The 12,400-nt window shown below is 32.2% G+C and overlaps 1 protein-coding gene and 1 long non-coding RNA gene across 2 annotated transcripts; both read right to left on the reverse strand.

The window, feature by feature from the left end:
* Positions 1-211: 211 nt before the first annotated feature.
* On the reverse strand, positions 212-6,644 carry LOC133299766 (uncharacterized). Its single transcript, XR_009749977.1, has 6 exons — positions 6,401-6,644; positions 3,597-3,640; positions 2,401-2,545; positions 2,071-2,150; positions 542-599; positions 212-426 (listed from the first exon to the last, which is right to left on the reverse strand). It is a non-coding gene; the product is annotated as an uncharacterized LOC133299766 (long non-coding RNA).
* Positions 6,645-9,277: 2,633 nt separating this feature from the next.
* On the reverse strand, positions 9,278-11,958 carry LOC133299758 (two-component response regulator ORR21-like). The gene is made up of 5 exons (XM_061499239.1): positions 11,823-11,958; positions 11,589-11,744; positions 11,057-11,491; positions 10,828-10,904; positions 9,278-10,087 (listed from the first exon to the last, which is right to left on the reverse strand). The coding sequence occupies exons 1-5, from the start codon at positions 11,956-11,958 to the stop codon at positions 9,278-9,280; spliced, it is 1,614 nt and encodes a 537-aa protein (XP_061355223.1).
* Between the last annotated feature and the right edge of the window lie 442 nt (positions 11,959-12,400).

The raw sequence follows: 12,400 nt of genomic DNA on the forward strand, positions 1-12,400 counted from the left end.
GGTTAATACTTTTTTAAATAAATAAAAGTATAAATATACTCTAACACTTATATACTATAATATGAAGTTGAATTAATGTCTAGCAAAAAAAAAAAAACTTACATAATGTTCTCTTATTTAATGAAGGGCATAACAACATTCATAGTAGAATATGCCTCACTATAATTGTACACATTCATAAAAGATATAAAGTTGATTCAATGTTGTGTAAATGAGAAAGAGTAGGAAATTTACAATTATCCACAACAAAAAACACATAAAATAAATCCATTTTAAACTCTAAAATCCATACGAATCTCTAATGATGCACTTGTCACTTTACAGAACCCAAAATCATAGCAAAAATATTGAATTTATATAACCCAATTCAAGGGTGATTACTATTTAATAAAGACCTTCCGCGTGTTGGGATAGCTTCTTCACTTCCTTCATCATGTGAAAAACCAATTTATTGTACCCTTTTAGTATGCTTAAAAGAATGAGACACTTAAACTAATAATATAAAGTTCAACATTAAAAATAAAAATTAAGAAATCATTACCAATGGAGTAGAAGTGGTACCAAACAATTGTTTCTGGAGCCTGAAAATGAAATAAATTCTTTACAAAAAGTATTAATGTTAGTACAATAATGATGAAAGGGATATCAAGGTTGTGAAACCTTGACCAAACCAAGATAGAATAGGACATGTGCTCCATGAAAGTAATTAGTTATTCATGTGCTTCATGACTCGACAGTCATGGCTGAACACAGAATAGGACATGAATTAAAATTTCAAGGCTTACAACCAATAAGCAAATGTGATAGAGCAGCAAATATATCAATTTTACTATAACAGCGATATTACACTTATGCAATCAGTGTAGGCTTGAAGTATTTTAATCATGCTGGTGTATTTTATTATCTTCCTTTTCTTTCTTTTTTCTTTTTTTTTTTATACATATATACACTAAACAGAGAGTGCGATGGCATGGCTATATATGTAGAATCTATAGATATTTAATTATTTAAAAGGTGCATTGAGTAAAAGCTCTAAATGCTTGTATTCAACAATACAATAGATCTTGCTGCCACACATGAAAGCTAACTTGGTCACAAACTGGTCAAGCCTCATGACATTACTAGATAGCTCTCCCACCCCAACAATAAAATAAAAAAACTTCCAACTTTTAAGCTATGTAACAGCACAGCCAAACAGGCACATTTTGTCAAATGCATAATTGCTTCCCAAAGAAACATAAGGCAGCAACCAGACACGGCACATGTATATCCCATAGTTTTCCATAAAAAAAAACAAAAAATGAAAGGGAAGTTCATTTTGTCACTTTCCCAATTTTATTCACCGGACCACATTTATCAAACAAATAATATCTTCTTTCTCCTTTGAGAGAAATATAGCTAGTTCAAAGGATAACACTTTTGGTACCTTATATAGCATGCTTTTGTTACGTATTTTAAGGTCGATGTTAAACTGTAATTCTGTCTCGTGAGGCTATAGAACTTAGAAGGATAAATAATTAGCAATAAAGTTAACAAAACAATTTGGCAAGAGAATTAAGTATAATCTATGATCAAGTAAAAATTAAGGACGATGTCTATGAAACATACGATATGTAGGTTTTTTAGGATTAAGAAATTTGCTGAGGACCAGGAAAAACTGAAAAATGGCTTAAACGTTGTAAGTCTAGGCGAACGCATTTCCCTCCAGAATGCTCAAAACTGTGAGTTATTAGAAAACAGACCCATTATTATGTAAAATTGAAGAGACAAAATGTAGCAAACATATGATATGTAGTGTCACGCTTAGACATAGTCAAGGCCTCAAATGATTCAACAGGTCAATCTCCACATGCATCCCCTAAAATAGAATAATGGATCACAAAATGTTAAGAATCGTATAATGGCTATTCTCTCATTGGCATAAGCTCTTGTCAAGTAGACTAAACTTTGTTTCACAAGAGTACCAGTTACATATTGTTCATTAACAAATCCAACACACAGGCACATAGATACATCAGCCTGACAAGAGATAACAGATGCATAAGTATAAATAACAAAGTGGCTATTTACCTGCTCTGCAGCATGACAGACTTCTCGTTTAGACGGCCTTCTCCATCACAACAAATCATGCCAACGGCAAAAATGCCTCTCTGATAAAGCATATTTAAATCATTAGAAAAATTGCATCTATGCAAATTATTCGACCCAGTCACAGACAGAATTGATGCCCAGGTTAAAAACACAACAACAAGACAATTTCATTCTTCCAAGAGCCAATAACTGGTGCTTCAGAATAGCTGTAAATACTGAACTTATCTCCTAAAACTAAAAGATCCATTTCTTAAATAAGTGCATCCTTGCAAGTAATTTTATTCTGAACTTTAAAAGAGTTTCACTAACCAGGTCAATGGAACAAGAGATGGCAATGGAACAAACAGAAATTCTGTTCTCACAAGTGGTCTGGGCGTAGGAGAGGAATTCCAAGTTCCAGTGAATCTGCAGCTAAGTCAGCCACAACAACAAAACTAAGAGGCACCTTCAGGAGCTACAAAATTGGGGTAGGATCTCATTTAGCTGTTCGATCTTTAAATCATGACAAGAGCAAAAATCTTGATATAAGATTCACTTTGGCAAATGAAGTATTGGAGTAAACTAGATGAAATAGGACGAAAATTTTATGCAGAAATTACATGGAAGTGATAAAGTTGATCAGCTTTGACTGTACTAGAAGTTAGAATGAACTTAATATGCTAAGAATTAAAAAGGAAATGTATGACATGCTAAATTTGTGCCATGTTGCACCCATGTTCTTGTGGAAAGAGTAACTACAAGACGGATCTATACTATAGATAAACTTGATTGCTAATGTAGCAGGTTTGTACTATTGAAAAAAGGATAGCTGTACTGATTGGGATTAATCTTCTATAAATATCTGGGATTAATTTTACTATTCAAATATTTTTTTTAGACAAATAGAAAGGAGGATAAGGACAGGAAAAAAAACAACCAAAAGAGAAAATCAAAAGAAAATTTGAAAACCAGTTTGCTCAAATACAACTCTGCTTCTATTGAATAGTTTTAATTATTTTCATCTTGTAGTTGCAAAATGGAAAGTAATATACAATAACTCTTATGGCATAAAAAATATAACATGTACTTTGCAATTAATGAGAAAGTTGATCAATTATATCAATGTTAATTTAAAATAACTGTCACATCCTTTTCATTGTCATAGATTTGGTACAATCTATATGGCGATATCCAACATTGACAGCAGTGGCTATGGCATCATAAACAACACCAGGTTCGGCAAGCCAAGTCCCCAATCATAAACAAATTTATCTTTTTCCCTGTGTTCAACTCGAAGAATCGAAGATTATCACCCATTTTCTACACTTCAGAAGAACACACTTTCCATTCTTACAAAATTTACCCAAATCTTTACTTAATCACACTTTAACCCTGCATCCAGGTGAAAGATGTTTTTAGGGTTTTTGTTCTTTCAAGAGTAACTACCAATACTTCAGAAAACTAGTAACAAACAATCCAATTAAAAGCACAAATCAGAAACCAAAATAAAAACACAGAAAACAAACCTAGAGAAGTCACAACTCACACGAGTCACTAGCTCCAAGTCTCACTTTTCCGGCAACGGCGAGATTCCGGTGAGGTCGAGTCGAGGAACGGGAAGTGATGAGAGAGAAAGTTGAAGCATATGAAGCAGCGAGTGTTACCAATTCATCAGTAATTCATCAATACATGTTCAACAGTAATCAACAAAGAACATGACATAGGATCTTTAGAATTCATGAGTTTCACATAAACATACTTTTGTCCATAATTGCGGAAGATCTTTAATAGTAGAATGCTTTCTCTAAGCCTTAACCCTTTTCACCGTAGGGATAGGATACAACTTTTCTAGGCAGACTCAGAAGGACGTTTGTTTTCTATCAGATACCCTTATATGAAAACTTATCATATAAACTATTATATAAATTAACTTCCCTTAATGACCAAAACGTCAATTATCATTAATGCGAAACGTTATCATAATGCAAAACGTTAAAACGTCAATTATCATTAATGTGAAACGTCAATTACCATAAAGTCTCTTTTATTATTAATTAAACTAATTGACACACATTACACATGAGACACATAGTTTTACAGTGAGTGCATGGAACAATCGCCCTTTGTTATTTTAAATCCGAAAATGTGTTTGAAGTAAGAGATGATACAAGAAGAGAGCTTAACATTTTGATAAGAAATAAGAGCAAACAGAAAGAGTACCACCAGAGTAGAAAGGGGCGCTAGAGAAGATTGATGCGCTGAAGCATAATTTTTGAACCTTAGGTTTTACTCTTTGCGTATATCACGTTCTTGGTGCTTCCTTTTTTCTTCCGTTAAGTTTGGGTTGGATTTTAGTTAAGTTAAGTTCTTTTTTAAATCCAAGCTCGCCAGAAATTTTTTTAACAAACAAAACAAATGGAAATCACTAAAAACAATATGGATTGGTATATAAAAATTAAAATAATATAATTTTAAATTATGGAGGTTTAAAACCTGCTAAAATTTAAATCATTTAGCGGAGGTTTTCCTGACCTCCACTAAAAAACCTCCGCTAATCAACTATCTTTTTGTAGTTACTCTAGAGTCTAAATTTAAGTGATACCATGAATATAGAGCATTAATATATAATTTTGATTCAATTTCATCATTCCATGCACATAATCCGAAATTTGAAAGCAGCACCGGTGTTATGTTAGTTAGGAGTCACGACAGTTTAGAAAAAAAAAAATATATGTCATGACCTTAATGGTTGAATTTCGTTGTCATAGCAAGGGGATATATGACATCATCAAAAAAAAAAATCGAATTACATAATAATAATAAAAAATAAGAAAAAGATATATGCGTAACACTTAATTAATTACCGAAAAAAGTAATACTTAAGGAATATTGATCAAGTGCCTCTATTAGTGAATATTGATATATGATTGATTAAAAATAAATTTAAGATTTCTCTTATAAAGAAATAAATCTACTGTTTATTCAGGAAAAATTAATTCTGGATTTAATTTGGAGAAAAATTAAAGAAATATATTTTGAAAAAATCATTGATAATTTAGAATTTAATATTATAAAAATATAATAAATTAAAATCAACTTATAAGATATTGATATATATTGTACGTATAGCTTAAATGATAAATGTGTTATATATGGTCATGATAAATTAAGAGAAATTCTGAAAAAGATCTGCTATAACTTCCACATAGCAGATTTCAGCCCCTCCGTGGACACTGTTATATGTTAAGCAATAAACTAGCAGAACAGTTTTTTACTTTTATAATTTGTTGTCATATGAAATACAATTTCAAAATACATGCAGAATGGCATGACACTAAACCCGTTTCTAATGACACTGGGCACATGTTTTATCATGACATATAAGTCATTAGGTTTATTATGAGGAATTTGGATAAGTTCTATTATGTTATATGTTTAATTCTCATTTGTGTTGAATATATTAATAATATAATTTAATAGTCATGACACTGGGCACATGTTTTATCATGACACTGGGCACATGTTTTATCATGACATATAAGTCATTAGGTTTGTTATGAGGAATTTGGATAGGTTCTATTATTTTATATGTTTAATTCTCATTTGTGTTGAATATATTAATAATATAATTTAATAGTATGTTAACATACAAGCCCAATAGATAAAAGCATGATTATTTGGGTCCATATGAGCTGAAGCTCAATAGCTTGTATTATCTCTAGGATTTTCTAAGCTTGAGGTAACACTGTTGAGCATTCCAAACTTGATATTTCTTGGTGTAATACTTTAAGCACTTCTAAACTTTTCTCTCTCAAACTCATTACCTCCAACATATTTAAGCCCCTCCGTGGACACTGTGTTCAGCAATAAACTAGCAAGGCAGTTTTTTTATTTTTATAATCTGCTATCATATGAAATACAATTTCAAAATACATGCAGGAATGGCACGACACTGAGCACGTTTCTACTGACACTTGGCACATGTTTTATCATGAAATATAAGTCACTAGGTTTGTTCTAGTATCGATGAATTTGAATAGGTTGTATTAGGTTTTAATTTCACTCATATAAAAAAATAAATTCAATAATATTTAATTATTTATTAATAAAAATAAGGATATAGTATCATGTAAAACTATGAAGCACCAATACGTGCTAAAAAAATTTCTACGTATCTGATACACATCCCCAGACCGATTTTTACGTATCAGCTTGGTCAAACAAATTCAATTAAGCCAAATGACAGGTTTGTGAATTTTAAAAAACTGAAGGGTGAAGATTTTGGCCAAAAAATACCCTAAATTCAAATCTAACTAAATTCTATACTCACCTCATCTCGAACATCTCACCAAGAGTGAGAGCTCACTTTTGAGTTCTGCCAACTATCGTCTTCCTCTCCTATGCTGTCTTCTGACTCACTTCTGCATACTCACATCGGCCTTCTTCCTCTCCTCGATGCTGTTATTCCTTCTTTCCTCTCCTCGCGTGACTGCGTCTGCAACTATCTCTCTCTCAGTTTGTCTTTATTCTTTAACCTCGGCCATCTTCCTCTCCTCGATGTTGTTATTCCTTCTTTCCTCTCCTCGCGTTATCTCTCTCTCTCAGTTTGTCTTTATTCTTTAACCTCATTTTTTCTTTTTTTTCTTTCATTAATATTGTTACCAAAATAAAAAAAGAGCATTAATAATGTCATTTTGTCTTTTTTCTTTCTTTTTATCATGCCTTTGTTTGTCTCTCCTTTTTTTTTTTTTTTTTTGCTGACAGTGAACAAAAATTATCCATATTGGTTTAATAATTTTTTTGGTTAATTTGTTGTGCCTTTGTCTCTTATATATAGCAAGCCATTTATCGTGCCTTTGTCTCTTCCGTTTTTTTTTTTTTTTTTGCTATTTCATTGTCCATATTAATTTGTAATTAATTTTGTTTTTGTTAATTTTTAGTAGCACTCCACGTCCACACATTAGTTGAGGTATTTATCAATTTTGTATGGATAATTTATTATTTGTGCTTATAATTTTTTTTTATCATATTTTGTTAATGTGAAATATATTATATTAAAAATATTATATAATACTAAGACATTGAAAAGTATCTTTGAAGTAACTTGTTTTTGAAATATTATGGCTCTTCATAGTTCAAACCCACCGTCGCTACGCAAGCACATGAATTCCCATGGTCTCATCCATTCCGTGGAATGATACCCCGTAAGACGAAGCGAGGGGAAGCTGCTCTTGCTCGTTTGAAGGTTAATGAGGGAATCCTTCATCCATAAGACAAGATAAAAAGGATGGTCGTCCCTGATGCTACGAAGGGACGCAAGTACTGCTTGCTAGGTAGATTGTCATCTGAGATTGGATGGAACTACTATATGATACTGTTAGGGAGCTAGAAAAGAACTGAAAGGAAAGAGCACAGTTGGTTTTCGAGGGAAAGAAGCAGTTCGACAAATTAATGGTGAAAGCTGGGAAGGTTGCTCCAGTTAAGTACCTACTGAGCAGTCCTTGTTTAACGTGTTTTAGATTTTTTATGCGACTTAATTATACCAAATTGAACTTCCTTTCAATTTTGTATTTGTCATTGGAAGATAGATTTTATAATGACTCATCGACAATAAATTTCGAGGGTTCGTTAGTTACTCTTATATTACACAAATATATCCCATCGTTAATCAATGCCATTATAATTTTTTTCTTTTTTCTTTTTTTTTTTGACTAAAGTAAACCCGATTTCATTTTTAAAGAGCTAAATAGATTTATTATTAATTTTTTGGTAGCCAGCTAAATAGAAATTTTTATCAGTTGATAACGAAGTTTTGGTAGTAATTAATTGATAGCAACAGACAGGTAGAAGCTTACATTAAATATATGTTTTCAATTCATCTCGACGCAATATTACTGCACTCGCTTTTGTGATTCTAAACTTTAATTATTATAACCAATTGTAATTGAAACATTCATCGCCAGAAATTTATACATTATTTAAAGATAGCAACATAATGGAATGACAAATTAAGACTGTAGAATCTTACTGTTTTGATTTAGTTAACCAGGTTGGACCCATTAGGTTGTAGCGCAGAGGTTGGCCAATACCTTATACCGAGACTAATACACTCGGTTAACTCCTTATGCTGTAATTAATAGACTGAGTAATAAAAGCACGGATCGTAGGATCAAACCCACGATCCTTCCCAGCTTTGTAACAACTGTCTGCCACGGTGTTGACTAGGAAAATGGTTCCTCACCCATGATCTTCACCGTTAACCAGCTATGAGAACCCTTATAAATACAAGGACAATAAGGAAGGAGAATCAGACTCATTCGCTTATGGTAAGAACCGTTTGGATTCTCTTTTTTTAAGTTAGAAGCTACTTATAAGTTAAAGCTAAAAAAAAGAGCTTAAAAAAAATTAAAAGTTATTTTATAATTATATAAAATATTTAGCTAGAAAGTTACTTCAAAGCAATATTTCAAGAAAATTATCTCTCTCTTTCTATATGTATAACTTTTATTTTTTTTAAAAAGCACACAATTTAAAAAAAAGCAAATAAGAGCCTAAAAAAAGCTCCTACTTTTTTCTTCATTATAAAAAAAGAATTTTTCTCAAAACTTATTTGACCTAACTTATACTTATAAGTAGCTTCTAGTTTAAAAAAAAGAGGATCCAAACAAATACACTTAAACTAAATCTATATGTTATCTGTAAATAATTTACTAATAAATCATCATAAACGTATCAATCTAAAATTATCTATAATACTTTAGAGTATGTGATCACGTGAATATAGAGTATTAATATATAATTTTTATTCAATTTCGTCATTCCATGCAAGTAATCCATTTAGAATTTAGATAACAGTTAAATACTAATACGAAACTTGAAAGCAGTGCCGGTGTTGCGTTTGTTAGGAGTCACTATGTCATGACCCCTGACGGTTGAATTCCGGTATCATAGCCGCAGTGTCCTTGGAGTACGCACAATTTTACTATTCCAACAAACACGCTGATGTCCAAGTATTTGATATCATCAAAAAAAAAATCCAATTACAAAATAGTAATAATAAATAAATAAGAAAAAAATTATATACGTAACATTAAATTAATTAATTACTGATTCTTGCATGATGTAGATATAGGTTTGCTTGAAAACAGTACAAAAAAAAGTAACATTTAATTAGCTAGCAAGAAGCTAACAATTCAAGCTGTTGAAATCAAAGATTGTTAAAAGACGCTTGATAAAGTGAATCACCTGATATAGAACCATCAGGAACTTGTGTATCAGACACCGGTGAAAGACTTGGATAAGAGAGTATTCCTCTAGCATTGGCGTTCTCACCAGGTAATTGAGCAATATTTAGTGAATTATTTGTTTGAGGTGCTAAAATATTATAATCAGCTGTAAGAGAATTCCTGCCAAAGCTGACATTCTGGTTGACAGAAGCAACGTTATTTTCCTCCTGTAAAGCAGTACATGGAATCACCGAGCGAGATGGCTGAATCTGATCGAGCATAAGTGACTGCTGCTGCTGCTGCTGCAGTTGCTGTTCTTTTTGTTGATACTCGAGCTTTTTCTGGTTAAGCTGCAGTATATCTATCAGTTCATTATTTTTCTGAATACCAAGCCTTCCAACTCCCACTGAATCAAATGTGCCTGATGATCGCCATGTTCCATATCCTAATGATGCATCTTCTACAGCTATGCTGGATGACTGAGGGGAATTCATGGAAATGTTAGAAGGATATTTTGCTAGATGATGACCACCACATACCATAGCATGTTCTGCATGAGATTGGTTGGGCCACTGTATGAATGGTTTCAGTAGGGAAGCTTGGTCCTCTTGAGGCATTATTTTACCTATGAGCTCATTATGAAGGCCTCCTGCTTGGGTTTCACTGGAAACATTCAAGCCAGCAAAAGCGTGAAAGTCAAATACCCCAAGTGCACCTTCTGTAGTACCAGTGGCGGAGTTTGGCATTTCATTCTGTTGCTCTGTCTCTCTCTTCAAATATTGTCTAAATTTCTGCCAATCAATAATGCAACCACAAAGGGTAATTTTAATATCCTTTTAGAACCAACAAAAAGTGTATTAATTTACAATCTTTTGCCTCGGTTTAGATTAAAAACAAATTTGACGGCTGCATTTAATGTAAAGCTTACAACTTTAACTATTTAAAATTTCGAATTAGATCATCTAATGTGAAGGTTGGATTTACTCCAGATGAGAAAAAAAAAAATTATAACAATTAATTAAATACAATCACGATAAGATACATAAACGTAATAAAAAATAATTTAAAAATATATAACATTATGTAAATTCAAATTCAAATACAAAAAAAAAAAACTCAATCAACAAAATACATAAGTAACTAAAATTCAAACAGTTATTCTTCTACTACTTTATCATCAAGATTAATATTATCACTAATTTGCTAACTGATTTTTGAATTTAAATCACAAATCAAATCTTTAGTTTCTTTTCCATATTAATAATAATTTTTTTAGTTTGAATCACAAATATATCCTTATTTGCTTTTCCCATAAATTTTTTTAGTTTTGGTTTGATTTTCGTATTTTACGATACACGATTCGATAGTGTATGTGATATACAATCCAATACAAGACTTATTTTGATACAACCAATCGATCGATACCTATCACGGAAGGAAATTCTGAATCGTAGATACGTATAACAATTACGTATGGTAGGCTTTTCTTGAGTTTTGATGTGACAAAAGTAAAATGCATCCAGAATCAAACCTGCAAGTGACTAGCGATATTCTCTCTTGTCAAATAGGGGACATTCATCAATTCAAGAATTCTCTTTGGCACAGCCTCTGCAAAATAAGGGAGGAATAAACTCCGATGAGTTAAATTGCATAAAATGATTAAAATATACTAACAAAGGATCGATGCTGTAAACTTGAGTCATGTTATGATTAAAGAGAAGTAATTTGAAATTTTTAAAAAAGAAGTTGAAAAATCATACTTTCAACTCCGAGTTGATCCACGGCTTTTACGAATTCGTTATGCAATTCTGTTGTCCATACCACACGCTGCTTTTTTGCCGGCGGGGGTGGATAAACGATATCTCCAGAGTCAACAGCATTGGTTTCTTGTGAACTGCTGCTGCTTTTCTGTGGAGCTTGAACAACCGCTTGTGCTGCATCTGCATCTGCATCTGCATCAGCATCAGCATCGGACAAAGCAAATTCGAAAACATCATCATTTCTCCGTCTTTTTGGGTCATCCTCTCCCAAGCTCACTGACTTGTCATTTTTTTTATTTTCAATCCGGGCTTCTCTAACCACATGCTGCCATATATTTTTGAATTCTTCATCATGTAATGGTTTAGTCAAATAATGACAAGCACCATTGTCAATAGCCTTCAAGACATCACTTGGATCATCGCTGACAGACATCACTGCAGATGCAGAATTTGAAGAATTTGAATTTTCAATGATGAGTAAAATGAGTTCTCCATATTAATTATAAATTCTAGGATAAATTTAACTACATACTAACGAAAGGAATATTGATCGTTTTGCTATGAATGTGCCGAATGAATTTATAGCCATCCATGTCTGGCATATTATCATCAATGAGTATCATATCAAAACAATCTTTTCTCTCCAGCAGAATCTCCAAAGCCGCTAGAGCCGTAGAACATGTGGTAACTGGAACATATATACAAATAACAATTACCGTAAGATTAAATCGTGAAATAATTTACAATTTAATATGGTATAACTAACCGTGATAACGGCATCGAGCAGACATTTGCTCGGTGGCTTTGAGCACAGTGATGTCATGATCAACCACAAGAACCCTTAGACCCGCTGGAAATTCATCTGGAACCACCTCAGTGGGCGCTGTTTGCAAATTGGCCATTGCAGAAGAAACTAATAATCAAGGTTAGTTTACTGAGGTGAAGATGCTAAGAACTAAATTAACCTTATATAATCAAGAATGCATTACTGTTGTGGTTTGTTACAGATGAGCAGCACAGCTATTGAATTTAAGTTTCAATTTTAAATAATGTTGGTCTTGTTTAAATAAAGATAGAGGGTAACTGTTGTAAAATGTAACAGAATCTACTGTCGCCTCTCTTTTTTGCATTTCAAATCACTCACTTTGTATTTAAAATTAAACACTAGAATCCATTCCTATCTTCATGTAGTCAATGACAGAGAGAGTACATTGTGTCAATTTCAGAAATTAAAAGAAAAAATAATCTTACAAAATCAATGGATTAACGCAGCATTATTTTTAAAATATCGTAATCTAATAAAGTAAGGAGCCAAATTTCATTAATTTAATATGGGACAGGTTA

The sequence above is a fragment of the Gastrolobium bilobum genome, unplaced genomic scaffold (genome assembly GCF_033153095.1).
Source record: "Gastrolobium bilobum isolate Gb01-03AN ecotype WA unplaced genomic scaffold, APGP_CSIRO_Gbil_v1 utg12771, whole genome shotgun sequence".
In the NCBI taxonomy this organism is placed as follows: domain Eukaryota; kingdom Viridiplantae; phylum Streptophyta; class Magnoliopsida; order Fabales; family Fabaceae; genus Gastrolobium; species Gastrolobium bilobum.

What these genes read in the sequence shown, in the direction of transcription:
- LOC133299758 (XM_061499239.1), bottom strand. Translation starts at nt 11,958, where the DNA reads ATGGCCAATTTGCAAACAGCGCCCACTGAGGTGGTTCCAGATGAATTT. An exon ending in GATCAATATTCCTTTCGTTA is followed by an intron (nt 11,492 to 11,588) that starts GTATGTAGTTAA and finishes CTGCATCTGCAG; the next exon opens with TGATGTCTGTCAGCGATGAT. An exon ending in ATATCGCTAGTCACTTGCAG is followed by an intron (nt 10,088 to 10,827) that starts GTTTGATTCTGG and finishes ATTGATTGGCAG; the next exon opens with AAATTTAGACAATATTTGAA.